This window comes from Astatotilapia calliptera, chromosome 7 (genome assembly GCF_964374335.1).
Source record: "Astatotilapia calliptera chromosome 7, fAstCal68.1, whole genome shotgun sequence".
NCBI lineage: Eukaryota > Metazoa > Chordata > Actinopteri > Cichliformes > Cichlidae > Astatotilapia > Astatotilapia calliptera.
The window spans coordinates 57624953-57645709 of NC_137428.1; the positions used below are offsets into that span (position 1 = coordinate 57624953).

At 41.4% G+C, this 20757-nt stretch overlaps 2 protein-coding genes across 4 annotated transcripts in view; one reads left to right on the top strand and one right to left on the bottom strand.

The window, feature by feature from the left end:
* Positions 1 to 187: 187 nt before the first annotated feature.
* On the top strand, positions 188 to 4822 carry isl2a (ISL LIM homeobox 2a). Its single transcript, XM_026177081.2, has 6 exons — positions 188 to 776; positions 1218 to 1407; positions 1763 to 2022; positions 2382 to 2668; positions 3449 to 3616; positions 4065 to 4822. Exons 1-6 carry the CDS (start codon positions 584 to 586, stop codon positions 4179 to 4181), a joined length of 1215 nt encoding a protein of 404 aa, XP_026032866.1. The 5' UTR covers positions 188 to 583; the 3' UTR covers positions 4182 to 4822.
* Positions 4823 to 6125: 1303 nt separating this feature from the next.
* Positions 6126 to 20757, bottom strand: part of scaper (S-phase cyclin A-associated protein in the ER) — a 58183-nt gene continuing 43551 nt past the window's right edge. For all 3 annotated transcript variants that reach the window (XM_026175937.2, XM_026175935.2, XM_026175936.2), the window contains 7 exons: positions 19205 to 19434; positions 17493 to 17648; positions 15179 to 15413; positions 13634 to 13783; positions 7999 to 8190; positions 7090 to 7138; positions 6126 to 6852 (listed from right to left, as the gene is read on the bottom strand). In XM_026175937.2, the coding sequence (XP_026031722.1) occupies positions 6755 to 6852; positions 7090 to 7138; positions 7999 to 8190; positions 13634 to 13783; positions 15179 to 15413; positions 17493 to 17648; positions 19205 to 19434 (1110 nt within the window). In that variant the 3' untranslated portion in view covers positions 6126 to 6754. The remainder of the gene's footprint in view (positions 6853 to 7089; positions 7139 to 7998; positions 8191 to 13633; positions 13784 to 15178; positions 15414 to 17492; positions 17649 to 19204; positions 19435 to 20757) is intronic.

The window sequence follows — 20757 nt, forward strand, 5'->3', positions numbered from 1 at the left end:
CAGTAGAGGGCTCCCTGCTGATGTGAGCATTACTTACTATGACAGCTTGAAGACAGGGTTGGAAAAACCACCTTATATGATATTTGCATAAAACAGCTACAGTTTAACCAAATAGGAAGAAAAAGAAGCAAAAGAAGAACTAGCTTTAAGGCTGCGTTTTCATTAAACCTTCAGATCAATATCACTTTAAACGCATCCTGCTAGCTTTAATAGCAAAAATCTCACAGCAGAAGCAAAAATTATAATCACATAAGAGTAGAGGAGATAAGGCCCGTGTGTACATTTTCAAGGCAAGGAATACTAACAAAAAAATACAACAACTGCATAATGCATCCAAGCCACACTTGCTTGAAAATTAAAAAGAAAAATCGCATACATACACACACACACACACACACACACACACACACACACACACACACACACACACACACACACACACACACACACACACGCTCCTCCTGCACACAAAACCAGCCCAAGAAGCCAATAGAACAGAAAGAGCAGGGGGTCTTGGAGGAGATTTGCATGGCACCCTCTCCCCGGACCCACAGACGTCCAGGTTTGCAGACGTCACTGGTCGATGATCTTTGTTTTCTCTCCACCTCTCGGAGGAGGAATACAAGTTTATCATCCAGCCCGGGACGGGACGGTCTCCTCTGCCTTTTGCTCCTCTCCTTCCTCCGTCTGTCGCCTTGCACTCGGCTATTCCTCCTGTATGGTGGATATCCTGCTCAACACTTCTTTCTTGGATGATATGGGGGATCATTCAAAAAGTAAGATTATTCCCTTTCTAATCCCCTTTATTTTGTGCGTGCGAGGGGGGTTATTTGGACTTTTATGTCATTGACGCTGTTTAGACGCCTGGGTTTGATGATTAATCTCTTAATAATATTCAAGGCTTGCAGAAAATTCCTAAAAATTTGCAAGAGATCCGTTCACAAAGCCTGTTCACACCTCACCTTTAACATAACTGGGCTATAAAAAACGTGTGTGGTGGTCATATTTTTTTAAACCCACGTCGTTATGCTTGGGGATATTTTTAGCTCCTGTGGCCTAATTATAATTATTCAGCAATATTCTTGGAATGAACCTACAAGCTTGATGTGATATGTACGCAATAGTTTCTCTTCTTAAGCTTGGCGTGGGTTTGAAGGGATGTCGTGAGGATTAAAAGAGCACATACGATCTTGCATTATTGCATTCCCACTTCACAGAGAAGTCAGGAATCGCAATGTGTGTGGGCTGTGGAAGTCAGATACACGACCAGTACATCCTGAGAGTGTCCCCGGACCTGGAGTGGCACGCAGCCTGCCTCAAGTGTGCAGAGTGCAACCAGCATCTGGACGAGACCTGCACTTGCTTCGTCCGAGACGGAAAGACTTACTGTAAAAGAGATTATGCAAGGTAGTAAGTCAGCAGAGTTTTCTGGATTTTCTTTTTTCCTTTTCTATTTTTTAAAGAAACCGTTAAAAATACTGGTTATTTTTTATTTATTTTTTAAAGGATGAGGCAAAAATGATAAGTCCATCATGATGGGCTATATTAATTGCAAATGAACAGGTTAATTAAAGCCCAGAGCTCAGTCTGATTTGAGTTATAGACATTCGGGGCTTAAAATTATTGTCCCTGCCCAGTTAAACTAGTGCTCGTTTTGTTAGGATCATGAAGTGAGACCAGCATCAGATTTAAGTCCAAATAAATAATACGAAATATACGGAATTAATGCATGGGACCAACACATCTCCGTGATCCTCTGCAGGTTATTTGGCATCAAATGTGCAAAGTGTAACATGGGCTTCTGTAGCAGCGACCTGGTGATGAGAGCCCGGGACAATGTGTATCACATGGAGTGCTTTCGGTGCTCGGTGTGCAGCCGACACCTCCTGCCGGGGGACGAGTTCTCCCTGCGGGACGACGAGCTGCTGTGCCGGGCGGACCACGGCTTGATGATGGAGAGGGCCTCAGCAGGGAGCCCGCTGAGCCCGGGGAACATTCACAACAGACCGCTACACATCTCAGGTACAAGCTGGCTTATTGTTTACATACCAGGCACATTATTATTATTATTATTATTATTATTATTATTATTATTATTATTATTATTATTATTATTATTATTATTATTATTTGTATGTATCTATTAACCGGTTATGTGTATATACACCAAATCTATTTTTGACACATTCACTATTTCACGATTAATAGGCCTCCATATTTAAATTGATTGTGTTGATACCATTGGAGTATATTTGACCGTTTACAGTGATACCTGTAATAAGACATGGGGTATTTGTATTTTTTAAAGGCTTGTCTACTTTTGCCCCTTAAATAAAACATGCAGTTATTTAGTTTAACTTTTAAATTTTCCGTCTCCTTAGATCCAGTTTCGGTCCGGCACCCTCCACATCACCGGAACCACGTCCACAAGCCGTCCGAGAAGACCACCAGAGTGCGGACGGTGCTCAACGAGAAGCAGCTCCACACACTGCGGACCTGCTACAATGCCAATCCGAGACCGGACGCTCTGATGAAGGAGCAGCTGGTGGAGATGACCGGCCTGAGCCCCAGGGTGATCCGCGTCTGGTTTCAGAACAAGCGCTGCAAAGACAAGAAGAAGTCCATCCTGATGAAACAGCTTCAGCAGCAGCAGCACAACGACAAAACCGTGAGTAAACGAGGGTTTCAGTTGCAAATAATCTGACGTTTCAACACCTACAAACACAAGTCTACTTTGTAACTACTGCGCAGCAGCTTATCGTGGCGACTTTCATTTAAAGCAGGACAACTGAAGCCCAGTAATAACACGAAAAGGCAGTGCTGATGCTTATGACTAATGTATAACAATAACAAATTCATAGAAACGCTGATAATTAAAAAAAATGACAAAAAGGGGGGAAAGTCACAAATAAAATCATTTAAAATAAGTGTATCTTATTTTACGGAATTGTAAAGGAAATGTAAATTAAACTAAAAAAAATAATAACAATAATAATAAAGCTTTGAAACACGGAAACCGCTCCATATACTGCTATTTTGCAAGTTAAAATTATTATTATTATTATTATTATTATTATTATTATACGTGGATATTTCCTGCATTTTAGTTTGTTATTTTTTAAAGCGTATGAGCTGCATTTTATTTATTTCCATTACGTTTTAGCTATTTGTTTATACGATAAGCTATAAGCTAAAAACAAACAAACAAACAATGCGCCCCCCCCCCCCAAAAAAAATAAATAAATAAATAAAACCCCAACAAAAAAACCCCAAAACATAATAATGCAAAACGTAACAAAGGAAATAAACTAATAATTTAAACACATTGAGATTGGAAGGTTTTACTCGGCAAACAGCGCACTAACCTTTATCCCAGCTTTATCCATCCGCTGACTAACGCATATTTGATTGAACTGAATATTTTGTATTTTTTTAATCTCTCTCATAGAATCTGCAGGGCCTGACAGGCACACCTCTGGTGGCAGGCAGTCCTATCCGCCACGACAACACCGTGCAGGGGAATCCTGTGGAGGTGCAGTCCTACCAGCCTCCATGGAAAACCCTCAGCGACTTCGCCCTGCAGACCGATCTCGACCAGCCTGCTTTCCAACAACTGGTGGGATTGAACGTCATAAATTATACTCAAAATGTTGAACTGGCATGAAGGGTGCTGCTTACATACATGCGCAGACAGGGGGAGGGTAAGAGCGAGACCTTAGTGATGAAAGACATTTATATAAAATTCACAGTTATAAATGGCTTTATCCATCAGATTGGAGACATTTAAACGCAAAATGCATGTTTTGTGTGTATCAAGTCACTTGATCTGGCGGTCATCTTATCGAAGATGGGGATTCGTGAGATTATGCGAGGAATTTGGGCCTATAGTTTTAAATGGATTCATTTCATACTTTTAAGTTTTTAAAAGAAAAAAAACCCTCTCTGTGTGTATATAAAGATATATTTAAATGCTCCATTCACACATGTTGAAGTCTCCCTAATGTGGTCTTGTTAAAAATGTAAGACATTTCTCTGCTGAATTGAATATTTCCCCCTTTTGGCAGGTGTCTTTCTCTGAAGCGGGCTCTCTGGGGAACTCCTCGGGCAGTGATGTGACCTCTCTGTCGTCTCAGTTGCCGGACACTCCGAACAGTATGGTGCCGAGTCCCGTGGACACGTGAGGAAGTACCGGGATCAGCTGGAGGCACCGAGCTGCAGGACTGCGCAAAAACCCTCAGTGACATTCAAAGAACGAATATAACAGCCAGGATGGATTTTGCTGGAGGATCATTTCATTCAAGTCCCCTTTGGAGGATTTGAGGTCTGACTGTTCCCTGTACATCTAGGTATCTGATCCCACTCTCCTGCCCCATGACACTTCGGCAGGACACGCAGCTGTTCATGGACATTCTGGTTTTCGAGCTATATATGGGACACCTTGCCTCCACAACGCCCACACCTGAACTGAACACAACGGGAATATATGGTGGGATTTAAACACGGGAGCCTGCTCTGGACGTCCGAACGCTAATGCTTACAGTATGTTTTAAAGGGGAAAAAAAATACAAGCTGTGTAGATGTGCATGATTTCCACGTTCACTATCGACTATTGTAAATTATTGAAACAGATTAAGAGTGAGGTGCGTGCTGTTCGCGGTTCCTCCAGAAAAAAATAAGTTATTATTATTTATTATTGAAGGCAGACATGGCTGGACTTAACAATAAAGGGACTGATTATTGCATGCAAAATCCATTTGTTCCATAAGCATTCAGAAGATTTTAATTATGGTCAGTGAAAATAAATCAGTTTTATGGGAAATGACAGCGCATCTGCTGCTTATAAAGCGTGACTTTGTTTAAAGTGGGGATTGATCTGGAAAAGCTCAGGGAAAAAAAGTGGTGCAAAAAAGAGAGAAAAACTCACACTCCTTCGGCCAGTTCAATCTTTCAGTTTTACACATGTTCTTGTTTCTAGAGGTGCAAACCTCCACATCGTGAGGCAGGGGCCTGCAACACCGAATCTGCTTATATTTAGCGTTTCTGCGCCAAGTGGATCAGTGACTGATGGTTGACAATATATTATTATTAGGCATTTGGCACATGTATCACGGCTCACTGAGTGAGACACAATAGTCTGCGGCTTTTTTAATCTGACTTGATATGTTTTTATGGCTTTGAATGTTTACACTGGCTATATGAGTATTAATGCGCTCCTCAGCCTGGGGCTGAAATTTATAGCAAATTGTGCGTAATGTTATGTTCCAGTTATGGCGATAAAATGATAAAAATCGAGCTTTTTTAGGGGGGAAAGTGCAAAAAAAAAAAGAAAAAAAAGTGAACCATTACAACCATGTGAATCCCCGTGGTTAGGCTACAAGTCTAGACAGAGGACAGGCTTCGGCGGCCCCCTTATCTACATCTGGCATCACCTGCAAAGGATACGCTGAATGGGCCCACAACAAAACGCGCAGCGCTGAGGGGACTCCCAGCCTGCGGACGCATTCTGGCTTGTCTTGAGTTTATTTTCATTCCAGTAGGAATCCTGAGCGACAAATAGCCGCTGGACAAGAGAGCATACAGGTCAAGCCGTCACTGACATCCTACACCCGTTACAATTTGTCGGGGAGGAGCTTTTCTTTAAAAAAATAAAAAAAATAAAAAAATCACTGAAGGAAACGAGATCTGATTAAAATGAACAATCCTGTTACCTGCTGGTAAATATTTAAAAGTGGCAAATTAGATACAGCAGTGGTAACTATTTATTTAATATTTAAAAAAGGCTATGGGGTGATATAACCTGTGGATTTTAACAGGGATTATCTTGTAACCGATCAGGACAACCTAAACTTGCAATGTCAAGACTGCATTTCCGCACAATGAAGTGAGTCTAACCTGTAGATTGCCGCATTTCAGTTTTTTCTTCTTGTAGTTCGATTTGGGCAGCTAGATCCAAAAAAAACCTCAATATGTCTCAACCAGTTCATATGTACCGGTACTCATGTGTCGTCAATGACAGCTCACATTGGGCATCATTATCCAACTCCATAGGAAGCCAAATTAAGGGGGGACATGGAGTTTAAATACCTCTGCTCATTGTGCAGAGAAAAAAATCTGACACCACATAATCACATATATTTGTTTTATTTTTGATTACAAACTCAATAAATTATATTAATTTGTAAGTTCCTCCTAACAAAAAGTGAATGAACAGGAAAAAAAATGTGACATTTAAAAAATAGAACCTTTAACACATATCAGGAATCAAGGCAGGGCATTTTTTTTTAAACTGGCATTATGTAGACTACAGAACATTCTAGTAATTCACATTCAACCAAATAATACACACACACACACAGTATAGAAGAAAACGTTTGGCAAATTATATATTACAGTATAAGTAAGTACTTCATGTTTAGATGGTCACTACTGTAAGCTTTACTGTCTACAAACGGAACAAACAGAAGTAAATGGCTTATTTAGACGATAAATGAAGTAGTTGTGTGCATGTTCTCACTGAAATGTACAAATAAGACATTTTGTGCAAATTCCTCTTAAACAACAGAATGACTTTCAAGAAATCAAACTAGATGCACAAATATACAAGGCTTCTTTCTTTCTTGTACATCTGACACAGTTTGAAGAGCATATCTTTTACTCATGTGCAAAAACAAAAAAAATAGCTGAAAACATCTCCACATCTTAGTGTCTTTTCTAACGATTAATACAGTGCTTTGTCATCACGTTTGCAGCTCCATCAGTCCTCCTGCTTTTTGAGGAAAAACTGCAGCGCTGAATCCCACTGATCTCTTGGAAAGCGGTTGGACAGTTCACAGAAATCCAGTGGTTGAAAAACTGTAGACAGAAAAACAGAAATCCTTTTAAAACCCAGTGTAGAATTTCACAAAAACAAGTGGGTGCTGAAATTCTTCCCGAAGACATTTTTATTAATCCTTTTAACAAAAAAAAAAAGGGAAAAAAGCACATAACAAAACAGATAAAACTAATTGCAGATATGGTTTTAACCACCCCCATGATATTAAAATATTTCTACACAACTAAAAATTTACTGAACTAAACTAAAGAACTTACCCGTTTTACTTGGTTTATTGTCTGAATCCTTCTCCTCTGATGCACAATCCTAAGAGAATACAGAGGCTTTAGTATCATCATACAGTGTACTGCAGATTATGCAATATGAGTAATATCTGAATCAATTAAAATAAAAAATGTTCTCGTTGCAATTTACTCAGTAAGCTAAACCACTCCGGATTAAATCGTTCCACTCTGAGGAATGTTCCTGAGGTTAACACAGAGATGAGGGCAGCGGGGCGAGACGCCATGCGTTATTGCTTTGTTTGAAAGACGTGACAATAGCTTGTCTCCCTCTGAATGGAAGTTAATCTGTGTCTAAACAGTGGAGCTTGCAGAGAGGTGAGGGGGCTTGTTGTCAGGAGGAAGATGAAGGAGACAAGCTGTTTACTGGGAGGTGAACCAGTGGCAGGTAAATCCAGTGTGAAGGAAACCGTTTGTCTTTGTAAAGCCCGGCCTGTTACTGATTCACCGGGGCCTGGATGAGCAGTCGTCAATCAGCTGATGCACAGGGGCTACCTTATGGTGTGAATGAGATTAACTGGGTGTGGATGCTCTATTTAGAAGACTGGACTCATTTATAATACTTTCCGCATTTCTGCAAATTCCTCTTCACAAGAAATCAAACAGATGCACTGATATAAGGTTCAGATGTTATGTGTGTGTATGTTTACTACTCTTATTTTGAGAAACATACAAATCACTCATACAGTTTAATCAAGCCTGCATCTCTAAGAGGAATTTATGCCCTACATGTTGGAATATACTTTACGTTTTTATACAAACACTGATGCTAAAGAGCAATTAGTGCTAAATGTATATATCCCAACACGTAGTGGTGATCAACAATTGTGTATTTAAGTGTTTTTACAAAGCACAGTACAAGTGTGACAATGTTTCTATATTTACCTGAATGAATCTGGCCAGCAGCACGCAGCTCATCTCCTGCTGCAGGATGACCTTGTTCTCAGGGTTGTTGTAGCAGGCCGAGATGAGCGAGGGAAAGAGTACTTTGATGAGGCGTGGGTGGCTAAAGTACTGGAAGGGCAGCTGACACAGTTTCTGCAGTACGCTGGGCTGGCGGCCAGATTGCACTATCACCTGGAACACACAGGGAGCGGGGGATAGTCAGTCACCGAGCCAGTCGGTGGCACTGCTGGTTGTAAATCAACGCCCTGTACACCTCCCACATGTAAATCTGCCACTAAAAACAACACACCAACAGCTATTAGGAGGAGACCTGGGGGCGGTGGGGGGCACAGCCTCCCATGACACAATCACAGGCTATAAAACAATGATGGGATGTTTTGTTGCAAAAACGGTTATAGCGGAGCTGCTGTAACATGCACGAGGGGAAGCGAGAAATGTGAAGCGATGTTATCGTTTGTGACTAAAACGTCACTTTCGAGTTTCGCGTTAAGGTCTTTAGGCAACGCGAAAGCAGGAGGGAATCCGTGAAGGAGTGAAGCTCAGGTTGAGAGGGCATTAACAGGGCAACAGGGTGGGGTGGCGTGTGAAAGGCAGGCTCCACCGACAGCTTGGCCACCCCCACTTTAAGAAATGAGCAATACCATTAATGGCATTTTCACCAGGCTGACATCCTGCTCTCCATCACAGCCAGTCATTCTTACATCCGGACCACCAGTATTAAAACCAAATCACTCGCAGCCTCATTTGATTAGAAAGGTGGCTGCTGCAAAGAGAGGGGTCTCCGGCTAATGCTCTGGTCATCGCCCCTAAGCTCGACAGGACCATCAGCACGTGGTCGAAAGCCGGGAAGGTCAACCTGTTAAAGCCTGGCTGGAAAAACATCCCGCGTTGCTTTACAGGTACAGACTCCGCGCCAATGGAAACCAGAAGGGCAAGGAGAGGTCCACGAGTCCCAGTGACATAAATTCACAAGATTTACAAGATTTTAAAAATACTCTCTGTAATACTCTTCCATTGGTTTCTCCTTTGATAATGCACTTTGAGTTCGAGCAGCCGGATAAACAAAGCGATAATTCATTGCTTTTTATCTGTTCAAGGTGAAGGTTCTCAGAGCTGGCCTCTACAGCGGAGTTCAAAGGGACACAAAACAGTGTCATTCCCCCATCATCATTTGTTTAAAGAATCCATATGGACAGTCTGAACTTTAAGGTAACACAAGTCCTTGAAAAGGGCAGAAGCAGTGAATTTGTCAACCTGAAATGTAAGCACTGGGAGAGAGCACGCAAATCATGTGTGCACTGGTGTGTATTACTATATCACTGAAAACCTTCTCTCAGTATCCGCAACACTTTTCACTCACTTTTCTTCCCCTAAGGAATTTGGGGACCCAGACATATCAATCCATTGACGAAAGCAAAAAGTTAGGTTCTGGTTGTTTCTACATGTAGGGCTGCTTATTTTCACAGGGTCTAGATTTAGTATTTTATTGCTACTTCTTCCATTAAAGCCTACATTTTATCTTTTGTGTTGCAACGCTGCCTGAAGATAAAACTGGAAACAAGGGCGTGGAAATTTATGCACTCGTATTCATCCGAAAGCCAAAGCTATGATTATGCAAAAGCTAAAGCATCTCTTCGTTCTTGTATATTAACGCAGAGCATGTTGGGGTATCATAATTTAACACCGCAGCAAGTACTGCATGTTTGAGCAGGAGTTCTAAGGTGATCCAACACACAAATCACCCAGGGATCTCATAATCCTCCACTACGCACAATTCCATCTTCAGCTGCCTAAACAAATTGTCCAACTTCAAGTGCCTGACGCAGAAAAGGCATAAAACACAGCCTGGTGGCAGCGACAGCCTGGAGGTAAAAGAACAGAGTCGCCTGCCAACTTTCCGCACCTCTACTAGGTGAAGAGCGGCACCGGAGTCTGAAATGGCTTCCAGCTAAAGATTATGCTTTAGCATTACTTCTCCCAGCATAGCTGAAGTATCAGCGGCGCAAAAGCTCGACGTCATAAAACTAACAACAAGCATGTGAATCTCTGCGTCTGGTCCACGTATAACGCAGGCCCTGTAAAACCTCAAGTGTCCTGGCTGCTCTGGTCTTTCTTAAGTTCAGAGACACGGCCTTTAAAAAAAATGTTTTTATGATGCTCCATTACATAACTTCCTCACTGGTCACAATGACAACAACAAGAGTGTAAAGTTAATGTTCTGAAACAAACAAATTCCTGGAAAAAAGCCAGCGTCAAAGCTGAAACCACAATTTAAAGGAGAAAAGGGAAAAAAAAAAAGATTGTAATTATACAGTCTCACAATACAGTACACTTCTCAAATAACATAAATAGCCTGTATGGATGAGGTTGGCATTTATTTCTTACTGATTAAATTTGTAATGTCACAACTGTGGATGCATTTCCAAACACCTCAGGAGGAACCAGAGCCAGAGTGGGGTCATATATCTGACACTTAAAGCCACAATATAAACCAGATTCAGTGGGACTCCTTTACTGATAAGAAAAGCAGCACAACAGACCACATAAAGCAAAGTTTCTCAAATAAGTGTTTAGTGCTTTTTTTACAGCAGTTACAATGGCTGATGGGGATGTGTGCAGGACGCTGTGTAAACTTCCTCTGGACAATTGGACGTTAGCCGCAGACACTGACAAAAATGCTCCAACTTGACGTTTAAGGTAACTTTTTTCAAAAACGAGCTCACTGTTTACACAATAAAGCTCAATAACTCTTTATTTATGAGCTGCCGCTGTCATCCCATCCCAGATTTACCCAGTGATAATTCTGCACTGAAGCTAGCATGACAACAGTGTTACAGACAAATGGAAACTCCTCACTGAAAGGCCCGCGGGAATAAAAATATCCTCAGCTTCACTTAAAATCAGCTGGACCTGTGCTTCACCCCCGGAGCTGGGTGTAAATCATGGACTGAGCTAACAATCGGGCACTCTTCTGCCAGATAGTGGAGTGTGTATGCATGTCTGTGTCTCTCTCTGCCTCTGTTTACTCTGCTGGGTGATACAGAGTGTGCATTTCCCGCTGCTGGCTCCCCATGGTCTGCACGAGCTGCACTTACCCTGCAGGCAGTAAGGGCTTGGTTGTCTTGGCAGTAATGGACTGCTGAAGGAAGAGTTTCAACATCAGGTTAACAGGAATTACAGGCCTAAAGCCTGGTGTGGGCCTGCGGGGCAGAGGAAACGCCCTCAAAGAGAATGGGAAGAAGAAGACTGACCCCACAGAGAATGATGAGCTCAGGAGGTGTGTGTGTGTGTGTGTGTGTGTGGGATGTTCAGTCTAGAGACAATCCATAGCTCATGTAAAGGCTACTGGTATAAAAACAACCGTTTATGAAATATAAGCACAGAAAAATTAGGTGCTCTCAGATGCCTCCAGAGTGAAACATCCATACAGTACCTGAAATCAGACCCGCTGTGTGTGTGTTGACAGCACTTGTGTGTGGCTTCCTTTGCTTGCGTGTGTGTGGCAATTTTCCATGTGCTGTATTCTTAAGATTTCCACACTCTAAAATTGCTTTGTCTTTCTAAAAGGCGAGCAGGAGTCAGGTGGGTTAACATGTCACCAGTTTATAATTACTGCCCGTCAGCTTAAGATCCAACATCATCACTACGGATTAATGTATTAAAGACACGGAGATTAACAGTGCATCTCTCTGGTGAAAAAGGAAATACAGTTTCATGTCAGTCAGCTACAAAACAGATTTCACTTTTGTCCTTTTTTTGTGTCAAAAATTCTTTACAGACACAAGCAGCAGACAATGAAACACATGGCTACATGACTCGGTGGCCCCCGTAAGCAGGGACACACTTATGAAAACACACAACCCTACATATGTCACTCTCCCAATGGCTTTTTGTGTGACAAGGTGAATTATTCATGCCCCCCCAGAGCAGAGGGAATATATCACTATGTAAAGGGGCTGCTTCAAAGTTCTGCTTTTTATGAGCAGCTTTATTTCTAGAGCATATATATAAACAAAAGCTGGTGTGCTGACAGTGAATCAGCAGTCTCTGTGACCGCACAGGCCTTGGGTTGGGCCGCTTTTGTGTTCTGCCAGTGCTTACATTAGCTTGAGAAAAGCTCAAGCTGCTCTAAATATTCTCCTTAACGCCATCCATCTTTGGTGCAGAACTGAATGGACGCATTCCAGGAACTGGACCACTGGCAAAGATCAACTCTGTGTGAAGGTTGTGAGGGATCTTGTTTCCTGACAATCTATACACAAATGTGTGTGTGTGTGTTTTTTTTTTCTTTTAAAGATCCAAATGCAAGGTAAGTTCAGGCAGCTTCCAGGTTGTGAAGGAAGTTTTTGCATCAAATTAGCATCATGCAAATGTTTTAATAAAATATGGGATTACATGTGCTTTGTTATCATCGCTGTGGCTGTGCAAAGACAAACAGTCTTAACGCTTAATTAGTCAAAATAATATGCAAACTGGAGCTACAATGTCCAACAAATGCAAATTATGTACATCAGAATAATTAAATTGGGGTTTGCCCTCTGCTACTATCCAAAGTAGCACATACACTGGAGGCACCTTTAATTAGAAGTAAAAAAAGAAAAAGAAAAAACGGCACATTAAAATCTGTAACCAGCCCATAAATTGTTGTGATAGGGGCTGATTGTAACAGTGTGGGTGTAGACTGAAGCGCTGGCTGCTGCCTGTGTGAGACAGGCTTAGCTTAATCAAAGGCCAGCCAACTGTAGCACGACTAATCAAGGGGCCGGTAGACGGGCCATGCATGACAGCCAATTACACAGCAGCCAGGTCTGCACCATCGCATCCTGCTCACTTCCACAGTGCCCCCTAAGTAGTTGTAACACCAGGACCAGCACACAGCCCCACTTTTAAAAGGAGCGAACAATAGGTCGCTCTGTGGGACAATAGACGACACGCGGACCAAAACCAGGAAAGTGCCAAGGCGTGAATCTTTAAAGAGGTGCTTTTTGTTACAATTACAAAACGACATCCTTTTTAAACCCCTGACCAATTATACACGAGAAGAACAACAGTAAGATGATTATCACCAGTCTTTTTTAAACTCAACTGACAACTCTGAACAAGTGTGAGCAATAAATGTAACTAGTGCGGAAATATCTAATTAGCTGACAAATAACAGAAAATCTGTTGCAAGTTTTATAAGCGATTAACAGGATTAAGTAGAGGTTAAATGATGCTCATCAGTTTTAGTGCTAAATAGGTAATCATTTAAATTTTTTTTTACAGATTTTAGTTTTCATCAGATACAAAAGGCAATCTGAACAAATAGATGGCAAGAAATAAATCGAGAAAATCATATGATGATCTCATAATCCAAAATAAAACTAATAACTTCTTAACGTCTTCTGAAGGACTCCAAACAAATTTTCCAACAAGATTTTCTTTTCTTAAATGCCTCATCTATGAACAGTAAAAACTAGATGTCAAAAAAAAAAAAAAAAAAAGGACAAAAAGTTACTCCTCCCTTTATGACAAACAATATATATATATGTGCAGTGTTTATGTTAAGAGTAGCTTGGTTTACAACACAATTAAATATGGTGCGCCAGTGTATCTTAGGTTCAAGCTAGTTTACCTGGTTGTCGGGATGGTTAACGGTGAAGTATCCCACACAGATGATGACTTCGTGCAGCAGCTCTTCAGATGATTGCTGGGTACAGTACCAGAGCAGGGAGCTGACGATGTGTCGGAAAGCTAGAGACAGGCCCTCTGCCCCTAGAACGGACTGACAGGTCACAGAAAAAGCACGTCAGCGTGCATCACAGGTAATTTAGATGTAAACTGACTACGACTGTTATTGTAAAGAGCTTTTACAACAATTACAACACACAGTAATAAAAGGTTATATATGTTTTGCTGGTGGGAACAAACTTGGTGTACGTGTATAAGCAAATCAAAGGGGGTCTGACCGTAAAACACCCCGATCCCACACTGAAATGACATACTATTAGCTGCCAGCAGACAGTATTTATTAAACATGTCAGCGTGACAAAGCGCTATAAGATCATCACATGTTGCACTACAAGCTTGGTTGTGTTAGCCTTTATACATAATAAAAAAATAAATGAATTAAATAAAAAATAGGAAAGTGAATTCAGGTTTTGTGTCATGAAACAAAATATATTTAGCAAAAAAATAAATTTAGATTAAAAAAAGAAAAAAACAAAAACAAAAAGGGAAACTGGAAAATAATAGCGAACGGCACTGCATTCAAACAAAAACAGGCTCTTTTACTCTTTTTGATGAGGTTTTCCTAACAATGACCTGCAAGTTTGTTGCTGCATTTTTCTGCCAAAATGCAACTAACTGTATAACCCAGTTATATTTATACTGACTGAATTCTTGTGAAATTCCCTTCTAAACACAGCACTGAGAGCTTATGTGGTTGCAAACTGAGCCTGAACAATAGCCTCAATGCAGATCAACCATCCATTTCAAGTATATTATGTACTAGCTGTTGCAGAGCGGTAATGCAAGACACGAGGTGATTACAACTCATGGCTTTTTTTTCCTTCTTCTTAAAAAAACCCAAAAAACCAACCAAAAACCAGAAACCACACATTATTTAAAATGTTCATAAAACTACGACAGTAAAACGCTTTCATTTCCAGCTGTTTTGAGTTGCCTGAATATGGCGGGTCAGTGAGAGGAAGCTGCTTCAAAGTAATTACCACAAGACATTAAGATAATTAACAGCATTCTCGCTCACTCTTCTGGCTTTCAGTCTATGCGGTGACTTAGCACAGTGAAGCTGTCGCCCTCCCCTCCTTGCGCTGGGTAATGTATGGCCCTGCATACAGTGATAATCACTCGCTTTCTGTTCGAACTGCTGACCCTTACTGCTCTATTCAACCCCCCCAAAAAATGACCTGGGGATGGGGGGTGTCAAAGGGTACCTGTGTTTATGTGCACAGGTCATCTTTGTCATGGGGAGAATAAAGTCTTATAATGGAAATATACTAACACTCAGCTGATGATATACACAGATTTATTAAATCCAGGGCACTTTTAGGTAATTTAAATATTCTCCTGCTTTATATTTATATTATGTAACTGTCAACAATGTGCAAAATCTTTATTAATAAATAAAAAGGAATCAGAATACATTTTATCATTTTACCTGGAAGGCAGACAGGTCAAGAAGGGCAAAACTGTTGAGGAAGCGGATGCCTTGTAAAGCCACCTGGATGACCCCAGGGCCGTAGGGCTCCTGACTCTGGCAAGCAGACTCTGGCAAGAAACTGTGAAGCAGGATACAATACAGGGTGTGCACCACCCCTACCAAGTCTGTCGACTGCAAGAGTGCCGTCAGTCCAGTTGGGTCCTGGCGTTTATTGTCGAATATACTGGGAGCACTAAAGAGGAAGACATGCAACTGTATGCTCAGAAACAAAAATACAAAAACACAAAACTAAAATAAATCGATGGGGAAGAACACTGACAAATAGAACGACAATCATACTGGAACACATTACACAATACTTTAGGAAATACTTTAAATATTTTGTTCTTTTCTGCAGCTGATGCCACATCCCCAAACTAAGGAGACAAAACACAGCTCAGACCTCGGCAGCTTCTTGATTTACTCACCAGACACAAGCTTAAAAAAGATTTTCCTTTAGATAAGAGATACTACGCTGTTAACGCTGCTGGATTACCTGACTGGGGCGAGTGGAAGAGCACCAAGTTTGAAATGTACTGTATATTACCCGGCTGGATCACACGGCAGCTCTCAAGTTCATCTCCTGCCATTTGTGTGCCTCTGGTTTATTCATGGAATAACACTTTTTCATTTTGTTGCATGCAAGAAGCTTCCAAGCTGCTTCATTTTTGACTTAATAAGTACCATAAACTGACAGCCAGATTAGCTAAGGAGGGAGACCTTCAAGATTCAAGATTAGCCCTTTCCCTCGCACTCCTCCTACAGTAAACACAGCAATACCGCGATGTGAAGCTCATGGCAGTGATTTCAAGCTGGTAGACTGCAGTGAGTTGGCTGACAAGGTGCTGAGCGCTCTAGTACATTTACTCAGAGTCTGTCTCGGGTTTGTTTGGCTCAACAAAGACGTTACCGTGTTGGTTAAGGGGACTGGCAACGCACTGTTTTTGTTATACTTGCATTTAATATAAAAATAAATTAAAACAATAAATAAAATTACAAGATAATCTTGGCAGACAGGCAAGTAGATCAAAGCAGGACAAAAGCATCATAAGAATTATACAGTTTGTTGGTTTAGGTTTTTAAAAGTAAAAACGTCATAAAACCCAATCTGAGACTTGACTTGAGAAACCACTACAGGAGATAATCATCAAAATTACTGCAATCTTTAAAATGAAAAAAGAAAAGAAAGTAATTACTGCAGTAATGTTTTTCAAGACTCTCCGTTGCAATGCGGATGACTCCAGTGAAAACCCTAGGCTCGCACAGAGACAATTTAAGACTCCTGCAGCAGCACCCGCTATGATTTGCAGCCATGCAGAATGGAGGGTGTGTGACCTTTGGATGGAACCTACAGTGCATGCTGATACTTGATGTTAGCCAACAGGCTTTGTGTGAAATATGCTGCTAGGCAAGAACACAGCCTCGTAATGCCATTATAATCCCCTGACACAGCAACTGGCATGGCACAAATATCCCACTACCCCATGAGCACTCTTCTGCATGACACACAGATAGCCGTCGTGGGACAGAGCTCACCGGTTGCTGCTTTTAGTGTCATTAAACACCGTTTTCTCACAAATATTCAGTGTCATCCAGAGTTCTAGCTGTTCTTTGGCACTGCAGTGTGAAGCAACTGGTTATTAATACTGCAGCACATTATAGCTGGCAAGGTATAGCAACACAGTGTCTGACACTGAAAATGTTAAGTTTGTTTAGACAACACTGCTACTTAGATTTGGGATGTCAAATTGCATTTAAAATGTCATTTTGAATATTATTCTGATATTTCTGTTATTACGGTCCCCTTTTCCCTTTAAAGTCAAAAACTGTGGCACTGATGTCCCTTGGTGTGATAGTATGCTTAGCCTCCGTCAGCGGCGCCACTGAATCTCTTTGAGTAGAGGTCACCGTAGCACATGTGGGTGGGCTCCCCCTCCACTGCAGGCTAAGGTTTATGGTGAGTGACAGAGCACTGGGTCAAGTAGATGCCTATCTCCATCTTCAATAACGACAGCTTAGCCAGCTTGCTGACTGGAGTGAATGACCTGCTGGCTGATTGCAGAGGAACGACAGATTTGTTTGAGTAACAAAGAGAGCTGTTTTTATGGATCCTTTTGACAGTCCAAAAAAAAAAAAAAAGAAAAAAGAAAACACAGACAGTGACTCAGCCTCTGTCATTACTTGTACAGAGAGGTGTGTGTACTGATTGTCAGAGGACGATCAAGAGATCACAAAGATGTCGAGGTGTGTAACGAGTAAGAAACAGGCTCACCGTCCAGTTACGACAAAGCACAGCTTGCACATGCTGTGCAGCAGAGCCGAGGCTTGCTGGAGGAAGGCTGACATCTTGGGCTGCTCATCTACAGGACCTTGGACTGACAAGAAGCAGCCGTACAGCTTGTCAATCAACCCCATGTTTACCACATAGCTGGAAAGCAAACAGAGAGGAAAATGCATACCGGGGTTTATTCAATTTGTCCCTAAATGTTAAAACAAGTTAAAAGTGGGGAACATTCTTGGTAAAAAGCTAATCGCACAGGCAAACAAAGACCTTTACTGTGCATACCTTCACAGTGGTACAGCTGAAAGCCAATACCTCACCTAAGCCATCCACCCCCTGCTATTACTGTGATATCTTCAATTTGTCTTTGCCAATGACAGGTCTCATGATCATGTTCCCTGTACTCTTTCAGCCACAAATCACTGCTAATAGTATCATTAAAGGGCTGTTGTGGCCCCTGTGCCAGCCCAGCTCTGGGCCCTTAACAGTCTCCTGACCCGAGGCTAGTCTTCTCAAAGCTCCCGCATGCGTTAACCTTTGGGTACAAAGAGCTTACGGAAATCTAGAGGGAACTGCAGCTGCCAGTCCAGACTTTCAAGTTGCTGCTGTGAAGTCAGTTTTCCCTCGTCTTATCACCATTTTCAACGTTCACTTCTTTTGTATAGCGTTTCTGTTAGAACTGTCACTCACTGATCTCCTCTCCAAACAGGTGATTATGAACTGAAATGGACACTTGAACCAAGTGCCATTGTTTTGACTTGATCCTCTTCCACGTCTTTACTTGGGCTGAAAGGATCTTTCATCACACTTTTGTCCTGTGCCTGCTCTCTGTTTAAAAACCTGTTTGGTGGTCGCCCTTGCCACTTCGTGTTGCACTATTTGATCATGCACTGGAAACACAACACATACAGTGGACTAAAAGCAGCCCAAAACAAACTGAGAAACCAACAATGGGCAGAAACGATGTGAGGAGAGTCTTTAAAGTGCTATATACAATAGATTGTTTTAAAAAGGGAGACTTTTGCAAACACTTACAATGTTTTCATCTTATATTCTTTCTCGCATACACATTTTAAGACAGTTGAGGTAAATCTTGCATTTGTACTCAAGACTATCAGCCTGAAGACACCATTTTTCTCAGGCCCTCTCTTGCCTCTAGGGTTATAACTGGGTCAGTGGATGAGATTGGTGGGTCTGTGCAGCTGCTCTGTCCAGATGAATCATGGTTTGTGGGAGGGATACTGGAAAGACTGCACTAGTCCACAAGGTGTCATGAGGCCGGGCCTGCCTTTCCTCACAGTCCACATTTCTCCATCACAGCCTCGACTGCTATAGCACAGACCCACATAGCTTGAAAACCAGGTTCAAGGGTAACTTTCAAAGCTTTGGAAGTGAGCGTATCATGCCACTTTGTGACTCTCCCCCCCTGAGAAGCAGATTTTACTTAAAATGTAGCACAAGCTGGAAGGAAGCCAGATTATACCTCATTCTCACACTACTCCCATTCTAACAAGACGCTGCTTGGACCGCTTCCAAGCAAACTGTCATTCTGTCAGGATATTCTTTACATAAGGCATGTTGTTGACCAACTCTAAACCCAGTGAAGAGGAGTCCAGAAGTGATGTGCAGGAGAGAAAAAAGGGAGCCATGCAGGAGGAGGAGAAGCAGCATGAGAGTAGTATAGAGCAACGGAGGGAAAATACCTGATTAGATCTTGTGTGCGAGTGTTGAAGGACTCTGCGGCAGAGCTCTTGACCTTGGCATCTTGGGAGGAAATGCACGTGTTTTCACCTTGCCCAGAGTCAGAGATATGAGGCCACAGGGACCCCAGGATGGTAGAAATAGTCTGAAGAAGGCCTGTCGTCAAACCCTCAAAGACTTGTTTGTTTACACTGCGCCCAAAAATGGACTTGTCCTCATCAGGGACGTAGAGCTGTTAGAATAAAAGAGGGGGCGTGGGGGGAAATGTTGAAATAAGAAAGCACAACAAGCAATCATAAACTTATTTTATCTACACTAGATTTTTTTTATGAACCCTAATGTTGAGAGACTACAGTAGAAATATAATATTAGAAGCTTGAAAACTTAGTTTTCAGCATAAATTTTAAATACAGTTTAATTAGCAAAGATGTTAATGTTAAATTCTTGCAGATTTTCCCTGTTGGAAACAGAAAAGTAGCAGCATTAAATAAAATCATTTCTAACAAATTGTATTGTTATACTGTTAATTACATTTAATTCATGCAAGAATAATAGACCTTTTATCAGTGGATGAAAAATTAGTTTTTACTAACAGCTACAATTAACACCATTACGATATCACAATAACGATTTAACACTTCAGATAAAAATGCATGGAGGTGCCGAGGCTGTAACCATAACCATATGGCTACAGCCTCTTATACCTAAGCCATGTTACAACCAGAACAGTCTTAAAAAAAATTAACAGCCATTTACAATTGTCTTATATTGACAATATTACATTTTAAAATATCAGAATGTAGTTAAAGTCATATCCCCTTCTCCAAAGAAATGCAAAAAGCTTTTCAAAGCATTTCTTGAGGTATGCAAACCTGAAACATGAAAAAGATATACAATAAACCAGCCACACGACAAGATATAGTCCCAAATAAAAAGGCTGCAGAAAGAAATCAAACAGCACAGCAACACAAGTATTCGTCTCATTTTTATTTCCAGGCAAACTTCACGAAAACAGCAGCCCACCGCTAAAATATAGTGCTACTGTTTAATGTGAAACCCCGCAAAGGTCGAACCTTCCCATTTGGTCTAATGGTTAGGGTGAATGCTGACAGCGTAGGTAAATCCACCGACATTCTCCACAAATCTAATTAAAAGGGGGCATGTTCATATGGCAGTGCAACCCCCACTGCTTTACTCTCACACAAATTCCAAAACATGGACGCGCACATGAATATGTGCAGGCGTAGGCAAAACTCAAAGTTATATATATAAGTTGTAAACTTAAAAAAATCAAACAAATAAAATCACAACTTGTGAATCGAATCGGAGTTCGAGTGAATGTTGAGCTCAACTCTTAATCTGCAGTCAACGTGAGGAGAAAAGTTAGTTCATCCTCTGCGGTGCTGTTGGATATGTCAGTCAGCAGAGCAGCTGTGGGGATATGTTTTATATAAACTGAAGCATACAGGCGAACCTCTCCCTCTGTGCCCTAAGGAAATATGACTGCTTGGATTGGAACTCGACTGGGGAAGGAAGCCCCAGTAGAGTTCATGCG